Source organism: Suncus etruscus, chromosome 15 (genome assembly GCF_024139225.1).
Source record: "Suncus etruscus isolate mSunEtr1 chromosome 15, mSunEtr1.pri.cur, whole genome shotgun sequence".
NCBI lineage: Eukaryota > Metazoa > Chordata > Mammalia > Eulipotyphla > Soricidae > Suncus > Suncus etruscus.
Genome location: NC_064862.1, coordinates 76,998,791 through 77,011,356, shown reverse-complemented (window position 1 = coordinate 77,011,356; position 12,566 = coordinate 76,998,791). Strand labels below are relative to the sequence as shown.

Sequence of the window (12,566 nt, the reverse complement as noted above, 5' to 3'; positions counted from 1 at the left end):
CCAGCACTAATCTGGGAGTCTGGGACTCCCCACAAAAAAGGGGGAAAATTAATGAATAGACCACCTTGGGTATGACCTGTGATGGGGTCAAGGGCTGCCGATGTGCATAGCAGGTGTGAAAGTAGGGTCCAGGAGGCTCCTGGAGAAACCAACAGAGAAGAGGTCCTTCTATACCATTGGTAAGGATTGGCCGAGGTGCCAACACCGCACCTTCTCACTTTTACCAGTCTGGCAGATGCCCACGGGAGTCATCAGGGACTTCCCAAGGCCGATGTCCGCCAGTCTGGGCTTTGAAAAGCTGCCACCAGCTCCTGTCTGTGCTCAACTCTGGCTTCCTGCCTCGAGCTTTGTGGTGTTGGTGGTTGGCCGTGGGCAGCAGCATGAATTTCTTTCAGCCGCGCAGATGGAGGAGGTCAGTCTTAACACTGTCTCTGACCTGCAGAAAAGCTGCTCAGACCTGGCGTAGTGCCCGGGGCCTGGTGCCCACCCAGGGTTCCTGGCTTCATTGCCCTCTAGGCTGCACTTTTACTAAAGTTTCTTTGTCTCTGTGCCTGCTAACAGTGGTTAAATGGAGCAAGCATCTAAGGAAGTTTCTTTCCAAGCATCTGGGACCACTGTTCCACAGCGCATCTGTGTGCAGGATCAGCCCATGTATATTGGGTGTCAGGCCACCCTCCACGCACTCTGGCTGTGCTGTTGAAGTGCTGGGGTGGATGCTTAGAAATCGATCCTGGGGGGCCTGAGAGATAGCACAGCAGCGTTTGTCTTGCAGGCAGCCGATCCAGGAGCAAAGGTGGTTGGTTCGAATCCCGGTGTTCTATATGATCCCCCGTGCCTGCCAGGAACTATTTCTGAGCAGACAGCCAGAAGTAACCCCTGAGCACCGCCGGGTATGGCCCAAAAACCAAAAACCAAAAAAAAAAAACCAAAAAACCGAAAGAAAGAAATCGATCCTGGGGGCTGGAGAGATAGCATGGAGGTAGGGTGTTCTCCTTGCATGCAGAAGGACGGTGGTTCGAATCCTGGAATCCCATATGGTCCCCTGAGCCTGCCAGGAGCGATTCCTGAGCGTGGAGCCAGGAGTAACCCCTGAGTGCTGCCGGGTGTGACCCTCACACCAAAAAAAAAAAAAAAAAAAAAAAGAAATATATCCTGGCAGGCTTGGGGGACCATATGGGGTGCTGGGAATCGAACCCTGATCCATCCCGTGCGTGCAAGGCAAACAAAAGCTTGTTTCTTGGTAAAACATGTGACATGACTCACATGAAGGAAAGGGCCCACCTAGATAGCTCTGGGTGAGGAAGATGTGCTTTGCATCGTGAGCCCTGCTGGAAGTAGGGCAAAGCCTCAGTCAGCTTTGGGACTCCTCAGCATTAGGCTTACTCCTGACAGTGCCTGGGACCATATGGATTCTGGAGATCAAATTGGGGTCAGCTGTATACGTTTGAGTAAAGGACTATAAAGGAAAATTCTTAGGGCTTTTCAGCTCACATTTGATCATACTTGCTGCAATTTGAGGGGGAGTTGTCATTGTCATCATTATGATTATGTCCTGATAGGGTTTTATTGTTGTTGGTTTTGGTTTTGGGGCCACACACAGCGACATTCAGAAGTTATTCTGGCTTTGTTCTGAGGAATTACTTTTTGGGGCTCAGGGGACCATAATAGGATGCCAGGGTTCAAACCTGGGTTAGCCACATATGCAAGGCAAGAGCCCTTCCTACTGTATTCCATCCCCTTAGTAGGTTTTTATTTATTTATATATTTATTTTTTTGGGGGTTTTGGGTTATACTCCACGGCGCTCAGGGATTACTACTGCCTTTGTACTCAGAAGTCACTCCTGGCAGGCTCAGGGTACCATATGGGATGCCGGGATTTGAACCACTGTCTGTTCGAATCAGCTGCATGCAAGGCAAACACCTTACTGCTGTGCTATCTCTCTGGCCCCTATTTATTTTATTATAGATTTTATTTATTTATTTTTGGTTACATTTGGCGCTCAGGGGTTACTTCTGGCTCTTCACTCAGAAGTCACTTCTGGCAGGCTCAGGAGACCATATGGGATGCCAAGTTTTTGGTTTTTTTTTTTTTTTTTTTTTTTTTTTTTTTGGTTTTTGGGCCACACCTGGTAACGCTCAGGGGTTACTCCTGGCTATGCGCTCAGAAGTTGCTTCTGGCTTGGGGGACCATATGGGACACCGGGGGATCGAACCGAGGTCCGTCCAAGGCTAGCGCAGGCAAGGCAGGCACCTTACCTTTAGCGCCACCGCCCGGCCCCTTCCTTGTGTCTTTTAAATGAGTTTCAGCTTTGTTTGTTTGTAGCCAGTAGATGATGCATCAGTAAGCTTGTCTGGGCTAGCTCTGAATACACAGGATCGTGACCCTCATTTGTTCTTTCCCCAGGAGAGGTCCCTGCAGTAGAAGTGTCCCCGTTCTCGGTGGTCCTGTCTCTGTGCAGTTTTCTGCTGTTGATCGCGGCCATCGCCAACTGTGCTTCCTGCTGTAAGGACCCTGAGATAGACTTCAAGGTGAGCCTCTGTACCTCTTGGGACAAAGTGTCAGCAGAAAGGCAGGAAGCACCAATGTAGGGACAGGTGTTGCCCCCTAAACCCTTTAGCCAATGGGTCGGCTAGTCTGATGTCAGGGCAGTGGGCAGCTCACACTTAGATGTGGCTGCTCAGTGACACTGCAGCCAGAGGTAACATGGGGACCACCCCTGCTGCCCTCAGGTACTGCTGTGGGATCTTCCTGTTGCTCCCCTGTTGCTGAGTGCATGGGAACCCTTCTCCCCCCTACCCCCCCAAGTATCCCCAGCACTTCAGGGCCCAAACAGCAGCTCATTCTCTGGTCTTTGTATTGAACCACTGTACCAATACAATGGCTGAGAGTACCAGTTGGGGCGTTGGAGTCTCCTGTGTGTAGAGGTGCTCATGGGACCATGTGGCATTTCAGGGATTGAACCCAGGTTAGCCGCACGCAAGGCAGGCACCCTCCCCGCTGTACCCTCTCACTCGGCATTTTAAATTTTTAAATATCTGCTCTCAGACTGTTCAGTGTTTGTCTGCCATTGCAGGAGTTTGAAGATAATTTTGATGACGAAATAGATTTCACACCACCCGCAGAAGATACTCCCTCTGTGCAGTCCCCGGCTGAGGTCTTCACACTCTCAGTACCAAACATCGCCCTCCCAGCCCCACCTCAGTTCCAGCCTTCTGCAGGTAAGACATGCCGTCTGGCTGCCCTATGTGTACTCAAGTGTGTGTGTGTGTGTGTGTGTGTGTGTGTGTGTGTGTGTGTGTGTGTGTGTGTGTGTGTGTGTGTGTGTGTATGCGCGCGCGCGCGCTAAAGGGATTTGGTTGCATTTTCAGAGGTTTGGGGACACGCTGACTGATCCTGTTGTAAAACAGAAATGTGGTTCTGGGGCCCGGAGAGATAGCACAGCGGCGTTTGCCTTGCAAGCAGCCTATCCAGGACCTAAGGTGGTTGGTTTGAATCCCGGTGTCCCATATGGTCCCCCGTGCCTGCCAGGAGCTATTTCTGAGCAGACAGCCAGGAGTAACCCCTGAGCACTGCCGGGTGTGACCCAAAAACCAAAAAAAAAAAAAAAAAGAAATGTGGTCTGGATTCGGTGATTCCTACAACCCTCTGGGGAAAGTGTATGTAGCAGCCTCAGTTCTGCGGTAGCACAGGTCCAGTGCTGTGTGTTGGGTGACTTGCTATACGTAGTGCATGATGACGATGGCACTAGGTAAAGTGGGACACAGCGAGTGTGCACCATAGAAGTACTTGTAGAGATGGGGTTTAACATGGGCATCTTTTACGATGTGCAGACAACGATACGTCCGGGCCGAAGAGATACCCCGGGCTGGAGTGTATGCTCTGCGTGTAGGAGGTCGAGGTTCAATGCCCAGCAGCAAATCGTCCTTGGAGTACCAGCAGGAGCTATTCCTGAGCATCAGGCCAGGAGTAGCCCTGAGCCTTGTTGGATATTGTTGAAAAACCAAGAGGGGGAAAAGCATAACAAACCAGATCCGTGGGGATTAGAGGTGATCCCAGTAGTAAGGGGAAAGTCAGGGAAGGGGAAAGTTATATGCTGAACATTTCATTTTGCTTCTCTGACTGAGTCTCCTCCCTCAGTCACTTGCTTATCAGTTTTCCTTTCGGATGCCCCAGCTCATCACAGCTCTGACGTCTCTCACCCTCGAATGGTTTCGGGCACTAGATTCTAACTTGGATTACCAGAACTAGCCGAGGGCCATCCTATGAATACATCCTATGTATTCCTCCTATGGGAGGAATGATGGTGAGGCTAATGTCAGAGTCGGTGAGAGTCTGGAACTGAACCCTGACCTAGTCGGTATTTCCTTTCCACCCCACTGCTGGCTCTTCTCTGTGCCTGTGGCTTGATCTACTAGATTGGCTTCTCTGGAGGGAGGGAAGAAGGGAGGGACGAACGCTGCTGCCCACACGCATCCTTTTCTTCTGGCTTGACAACTCCAAAAAGAACCAGAAGGAAACCTGAGGCAGAAGCCTTGCTGAATCACCTGGTGAGGACACCTGGCTATGGGCAGGGAGGATGGGACAGAGAAGGTCTGGGTGGCCCCTCTGTGGTTCTGGCACTGTTTGCCTTTCACTTGAGCCCCCTTCCTGACATCCTTCTTAATATTAATAGGAATACAGTGGAAATTTCTCCACTTGGGAGACTCGCAGGACATCTTTTATTCCTTTTAATTATTTTTATTTTGGTTTTTGGGCCACACTGGGCAGTACGCAGGGATTACAGTATCAGCTCTGTACTCAGGAATCACTCCTGGCGATGCTGAGGAACCGTATGGGATGCCAGAGACTGAACCCAGGTCAGCCAGGTGCAAGGCAAGCAAGCTCCTTACCTGCTTGCCCAGGACATCTTTTATTATCCAGGGATAGGAGAGACCTTTTGAGCCAGACACCAAAATTCATGCAGAAACATCACCTAATGAAACCCACCAGGGTCCTGGGGATACACTGTGACCAGATTGTTCTTGGCAGAGGAGGGGGGACTGAGTCCCATCCCTGGTGCTCCTCCCTGGCAGCTGAGTTCCTCCCTGGATTCTTGGTAGGATCCCTGCACTGCATTTAGGTGTGTGTCACCCTCAGCTAGGTCTCAAACCCCCATGAGCACTGAATCTGGAGTGCCTGTGAGTGCCGTGACCTCTCAGCAGGGCCCATGAGTTACCTTAGAGCATGCTTCTGGTGTTTCCTGGTGGCAGACACCTGGATCGATGCCCTTCTGTAGATGATGCTCCTTACCTGTTCTCCTTGGTACAATGCTGTGCGGTATGTACACCGCTTTCCGGAACTGGGTCAGAGATTACATTTATCATTCTGCTGTCTGCTGCCGACTTATTCTCCACAGGAACTGTGCCAACTTACGCTCCCTACGCTCCTGCCAGTTGGGTGTCAGATGGTTGATGCTTTTCCTCTTGACGCTAAGTTGGTATCAGTTCAAACTGTTGTTATAAATTTAGGATGCCAACTACAGTCTCCATGGCAGCCACTAAGAAAATAACTTAAAAATACACTGAACAGAGAATAAAGAGGAAATCAGAATGGCACTCTAGAGAACTGATCACCCATTAAAAAAAGGGATTTTTTGGGTGGGTGGTGGTGTCACATCCAGGGTTTTACTCTTTCCTGGCTTTGAGCTTAGGAATCATCCTGGTGGTGTTTGGAGGGCCATAGAGGATGAAGGGAATTGATCCCAGGTCAAGGCAAGGCAAATGCTCTTCCCACTGTACTATCTCTAGCCCCCAAAAAGGGATTTTATTTTTATTTTTTTTGGATGAGCATCTAATTTTAATTTAAGGCTATTTTAGAGTTAGGGCATCCTTTTTTTTTTTTTTTTTTTTTGGGTCACACCCGGCAGCGCTCAGGGGTTTCTCCTGGCTCTAAGCTCAGAAATTGCCCCTGGCAGGCATGGGGGACCATATGGGATGTTGGGATTCGAACCACAGTCCCTCTGCATGCAAGGCAAACGCTTTACCTCCATACTATTTCTCCGGCCCCTGCATCTTCTTTCTTAAGAATCCCTTTTCATGGGGGCAGAGTGATAGCACAGCATTAGGGCATTTGCCTTGCATGTGGCAGATTCAGGACAGACCTGGTTCCATCCCCAGGGTCTCATATGGTTTCCCTAATAAGGAGCGATTTCTGAGCACATAGCCAGGAGTAACCCCTGAGCGTCACCAGGTATGGGCCCCCAAAAAAGAAAGAAACCCTTTTCAGTTTATTCAATATCGAAAAGATACTTACCTGCATTTTACTCTTACAAGACAACTGTGTATTGCTTTGACCCAGAAATACCCCTCCCTGCATTGGTTCCCTCCTGGGCATCAGACACAGACAGGAAATTTCCTTGAGAGGCCTTTTTCTCACTAGTGGGTCCTTCCCCTCCTCTTTGCTTTTGAGTCTTCATTTGCATGCATCATGCTTCTATGTTGTCCATTGACCCATCTCTGTTGGTTCTGCCTGAGACCTCATCTCCTTCAACTGATGATTGACAGTTACTTTCTCCTGTCTGTCTTTTACTCTTTAGATAGTGGCCTTTGATAGACAAAACTTCAGAACTTTTTTGTTTTTGGGTCACCCCCAGTGCTGCTCAAAGGTTACTCTTGGCTCTATATTCAACAATCACTCCTGGCAGGTTCAGGGGACCATATAGGATGCCACGGATTGAACCCAGGTCACCCGTGAGTAAAGCAAATGCCTTCTCAACTGTGCTATTGCTCTAGCCCCTCCTGGTGGTTTTATGGAGACTTAAATTTTTTTTGGTGTATTTTTTCTCTTCATTTTCTTTTCTTTTCCTTTTTCTTTCTTTCTTTTTTTTTTTTTTTGTTTTGTTTTGTTTTTGTTTTTGGGCCACACCTGGCGGTGCTCAGGGGTTACTCCTGGCTGTCTGCTCAGAAATAGCTCCTGGCAGGCACGGGGGACCATATGGGACACCGGGATTCGAACCAACCGCCTTTGGTCCTGGATCGGCTGCTTGGAAGGCAAACGCCGCTGTGCTATCTCTCCAGGCCCCTTTTCCTTGTTTTTTTTTTGTTTGTTTGTTTGTTTTTTGTGGGTTTTTTTTGTTTGTTTGTTTTTGTGTCACACCCAGTGATGCTCAGGGGTTATTCCTGACTCTGGGCTCAGAAATTGCTCCTGGCAAGCATAGGGGACTATATGGGATGCTGGGATTTGAACCAATGTTGGTCCTAGGTTGGCTGCTTGCAAGGCAAATGCCCTAACGCTGTGCGCTCTCTCTGACCCCTCTTCATTTTCTTTTGTGTGTATTTTTTTTTTTTTTGTGGTTTTTGGGTCACACCCGGCAGTGCTCAGGGGTTATTTCTGGCTCCAGGCTCAGAAATTGCTCCTGGCAGGCACAGGGGACCATATGGGGTGCCGGGATTTGAACCGATGACCTCCTGCATGAAAGGCAAACGCCTTACCTCCATGCTATCTCTCCGGCCCTCTTTTGTGTGTATTTTCAAGTTACCTTTTTTAGTGGGTTTTTTTTTGGGGGGTGTAGTATTTTGGAGAGTCATGTCCGACTGTGCTCTGTACTTACTCGGGGCTCTGCACTTGGGAATCACTCCTGGCAGAACTTGGGGACCAGATGGGATTTTGGAATTGAATCTAGGTTAGCTGAATGCAAGGCAAACTTTTCCCCACTGTCCTCTGGCTCTAGCCCTCACTTTTTTTAGTGATTATTATGGACAACAATTATCTTGAATTTGTAACATTTGAATCTTAATACCAAATTGTCATATGTTGGGGCTGGAGCAATAGTTCAACAGTAGGGCATTTGCCTTGCACACGGCCAATCTAGGACGGACCTTGGTTCGATCCCCCGGCGTCCCATATGGTCCCCTGAGCCAGGAGTGATTTCTGAGCGCATAGCTAGGAGTAACTGCTGAACATCACAGGGTGTGGCCCAAAATGCAAAAAACAAAAAAGCCAATTTGGCATATGTAGCACGGATTCAGAATTGATGACTCTTCCCTTGCCCTTTTCTCTCTCCCTTTTCTCTCTCCCTATGTCTGTGTTGGTCCACTTAAAGGAACCTATAGGCTTCCTGGGCCACTTCATTTCTTAGTGTGTGTAGTGTACCTATCTGAGACCCTGGATCTAGGTGTAGCTACCTGAGACCCACCCTTTTCTGGGAGGGGTCTTGGGAACCAGATAGTAGGTGTAACCTTACCTGCCAGACCCCGCCCATTCCTGGGAGGGGTCTTGGGAAAGTTAGATAAGCCTTGGACCGAGGGAATTCGGGGAATTCGGGTCCTTTCTGCGCTGCTGGGCGCTCTGGCTTTTGGGTCTCTGCGTTCTGGTCTTTGACCAGCATGGAGCCCAAAGGGAAGATGGCTGAAAGAAGTTTAGATGCAGGGCCAAGAATAACTAGTGCTTGAAAGGTTATGAGTAGGCCACACACATGTGGTGAATAGGGCATGAATACAGTTGATGGTTCCTGATACCTGCCTGTGAGTGAGTGATTTCGCCTTTCACCTGGGCCTGGGACCCGCCGGCTGAATGGGGGTTGGTGAGCCACGTGGCCTGGGATGGCAGAGAGAGAAATCCATCGCCATCCACCGCCATCCAGCCCCATCACGCCTGTCCATCTCCATCTCCGCCCTTGGGTGTACAGCATCTCCGAAATTGCTGTTCCAGCTGGCTTTTTTTTTCTTTTTGGGTCTACACCCGGCAGTGCTCTGGGGTTACTTCTGGCTCTGCACTCAGAAATCGCTGCTGGCAGGCCCGGGGGGACCATATGGTATGCTGGGAATTGAACCTGGATTTGTCCTGGGTCAGCCACATGCAAAGCAAACGCCCTACCACTGTGCTATCTCTTAATTCCTCCATCTGACTTTTCTGCGATAGCCTACCTCAGCCAGACCTTCAGTGTTCAGTGGAACCTTGTTTAGGTCTCCCAAGAAAGGCAGGTGCTGGGCTTCACAGGGGTCCCTGCAGCCAAGAATAAACTTGGTTCCTTGAGGGCTGGTCTGCTGCTAGCTGCTGAGAGGGGGCTGTTACTGGGTGGTGTAAATGGTATTTTGGGGGTGTAGATCTCTGTGCTGGTTGGAGGGTAACTTTGTGTCAAATTAATGTTGAATTTGAACGTTCTTGTTTCTGCAGAAGGCTTGAAGTCTCAGGTTGCCCGACACAGTCTAAACTACATACAGGAGATTGGGAGCGGCTGGTTTGGGAAGGTAAAGTTCCACTGCCCCTCCACCCTCACCCCTCTCACCCTGACACATGTCGTTTCATGAGTGCCCAGGACAGTGGTTGTCCCCATTTCTGGTGTCTGACTTTTCCCAGGTAGCTCTGTCCGATTTGTTTTGTTTTGTTTTGTTGTTTTTGGGTCACACCCGGCAGCACTCAGGGGTCACTCCTGGCTCAGAAATCGCTCCTGGCGGGCTCGGGGGGGGGGGGACCATATGGGACCCCGAGATTTAAACCACCGTCCTTCTGCATGCAAGGCAAATGCTCTACCTCCATACTATCTCTCCAGCCTCCTCTCTCCGACTTTTCCAGCTGTTGGCAGCAGGACACCGAGGCCGTAGGTTGAGCATACCCAAGTGGCACTGCTGCTTCTCAGTCTGTCAGGAAGCATGTGAGCACTGCTTGACAGCTCTGCCCACAGACTATTCAACAGCTTGGCTGAGAGACTGCGCTGCTCCAGAAAACCTCATAGTGCCCGTGTGTCTGCAGGTGTCCATAAGGCCCAGCTCGAGGTCTCCCACCCTGTTGCTCCACAGAACACACCTGTTTGTCTCAGATCTGTCTAGGGCTCAGTGTGTGGAGAACGGCTCATTTGGGGGTGCAGGGCTTAGTGTGTGGAGAACGGCCCATTTGGGGGTGCAGGAATATCTTCCTGGCAGACTTGGGAGGACCACATGGGATGCTGAGGTCAAGCCCAGGTCAGCTTTGTGCATGGCCAGCAAGCACCCTACATGCCATCCTATTGCTCTGCCTATAAATACAACTTTAAAATGAGGCCTTTTGGGGGCTGGATCAATAGTACAGCAGGTAGGGTGTTTGCTTTGCATGCGGCCAACTTGGGTTTGATCCCTGGCATCCCATATGGTCCCCTGAGCACTGCCAGGAGAGATTTCTGAGTACAGTGACAGAAATAACCTCTGAGCACCAACTAGTGTAAAGCCCAACCCGTTTCCCCCCCCCCCCCCCAGGACACCTTTTGTTTTTGATCATCCTCAAATTAATTAAAAAATCATTATTCTTTTCACTATGTTATCCATAATGTTGTCTTTTTAAATACTTTTGTATTGTTTCAGGGTTCATTTATTGTTTCACTTGTAACTGGCTTTTTTATGCAGTTGCCCATTTTTGTGTTGTTCGTTTTAGTGGAATACTTTTTTTCCTCTGTGTTTTGACTGGAAATGTTAGTACCAGATAAAGGCCTGGCATAATTGGAATGCCAGGGATTTTCAAAGTTCTCATGCAGTGAATTGACTTGTCCCTGGGCTCTTTGTCAGTTTACTTAAGACAAAATGGCTCAGTTGAAGTGTTTTGAGAACCAGTTGAATTAATTTTGAATTGAAATTTTCACTATTACTTCTCTGTAGGATTGTTGTTAATATCCATGCAAGTTTTAATTTGCTTAAACATAGAAATAGGCAGTAGAAATACACTGGCCGTCATAAATCTCTGGTGAATACTTTAAACATTCCTTACCTGGCAGTAAATATGTTGGTTTCCCAAGGTTTGGGGAAGATAGGATGTCAAATAGTAGTAGATCATCTAGCTGCTACGTATTTTCCCGTGTCCCATTTTCTGATAAAAGAGACCTAGTTTTTTTTTGCTCTTTTGATGGGAACAAAATAAAAACCCTGCCCTTTGCTTTTAGGTTCTTCTTGGAGAAATCTACACAGGTATCAGCGTGGCAAGGGTGATCGTGAAGGAGCTGAAAGCAAGCGCGAGGCCCAGGGAGCAAGATGCATTTCTGAAAAATGGAGAACCGTACTAGTAAGTAGCCTCAAGCCTCTGTCTTGTGAACAGACACGTCATCTGTGGTCTGCGGAACATCAGGTGCTTTAAGCTACTTTGGGACCAAACCTTGCATAATGCACGCCTTTATTCATAAGTGTCGCAGGTTCCCGGAGACGTGTGACTCTCAGACAGAAGACCTAAGGTATCCAGGCTGGTGAGATGGCCCAGCAGACTGACACATGCTTGGCATGTGGGAACCTGCCTAGAGTTTGGTCTTCAACACTGCCTGATCTCCTCAGCACCATGGACATTGATTCCAAATCCCCCTACTTTCCCCCCAAAGAAAAAAGGCCTATTGGAACCATTACTTAAAAAAATGTCCTTTCATGTTTTGGGATTATACCTGGCTATACTCAGGGCTTACTTTTGGTTCTGCACTCAGGGATCACTTCTGGCCATGTTCAGGAGACCATATGGGGTGCTGGTGATTGAGCCCAGCTCAGTTGCATGCAAGCAAGTACCCAATCCATAGTACTGTTCTTCTGGCCCTAAAATTTTGTCTTTTTAGTTAAAGCACCTTTGGAAGAAATGAGAAAACACAGATTCTCAAAGACAGGAAACAAGGAAAGTCTTGAGGGAAACTTTTGAACTGAACGACAATAATTGGGCCGGAAAGATAGCATGGAAATAGGGCGTTTGCCTTGCATGTAGAAGGACGGTCGTTTGAATCCCGGCATCCCATATGGTACCCTGAGTCTGCCTGGAACAATTTCTGAGCATAGAGCCATAAGTAATCCCTAATAGCTGCCTAGTGTCACCCAATTAAAAAAAAAACAAAAAACCCTCCCCCAAACAAAAAGAAAGACAATAATCAGGGGCCGGAGCGGTGGTGCAAGCGGTAGCACGTGCTAACCTAGGACAGACCACCGTTTGATCCCCTGGCATCCCATATGGTCCCCCAAGCCAGGAGCGATTTCTGAGTGCATAGCCAGGAGTAACCCTGAGTGTCACCAGGTGTGGTCCCCCCCAAAAAAGAAAAAAGAAAGACAATAATCAGCACCCCAAGTTTCTTGGACACAGCAGGATGGACAGGACTGAGTGAAGGATATTGAAAATAGATCAATATCACTGCTCAGTTTTAACAGCAAAGAAAAGTGGGAGTTGGTTAACTCTTTGATCATACATGGAGATAGTCAGCCTGGCTCTGTATGTGGGGGCTGCTCTGGTGGTGTTCAGGGTTTGTACCCAACTTCCTGCATACAGAATGTCCACTTAGCCTATTTTGCTATCTAAGATGCAAAAGTAAGGAAAGAGGGGAAATTAGTTCTCAGCGACAGGGTGGATTGAACAAAATCTCTCACATTCATATTGATAGCCTGGGAGGAAAGGAGAGAGGAGGTGTGGCTGAAGAAAAATTTAACGAATATGTAGTTGATTGATTTTTTTATAGAAAATTTAAAAAATGACCAAAATTGAAAATATCAGACCTGCAGGTTCAAGAAGTATAGCAAACCTCCGATTGTATAAGTCCAGGAACTGAAGTGATATGATGCCACAGTGGGTAAGGTCAACCCACATGATTCCCGGCCTCTCATAT

The 12,566-nt window shown here is 48.5% G+C and overlaps 1 protein-coding gene across 1 annotated transcript in view; it reads left to right on the top strand.

Moving 5' to 3' along the window:
- The window catches only part of LMTK2 (lemur tyrosine kinase 2), a 71,010-nt gene that overhangs the window by 28,512 nt on the left and 29,932 nt on the right, over window positions 1-12,566 (top strand). Inside the window, exons 2-5 of the mRNA XM_049788570.1 lie at window positions 2,405-2,529; window positions 3,075-3,219; window positions 9,155-9,228; window positions 10,887-11,005. Coding sequence (XP_049644527.1) covers window positions 2,405-2,529; window positions 3,075-3,219; window positions 9,155-9,228; window positions 10,887-11,005 — 463 coding nt within the window. The remainder of the gene's footprint in view (window positions 1-2,404; window positions 2,530-3,074; window positions 3,220-9,154; window positions 9,229-10,886; window positions 11,006-12,566) is intronic.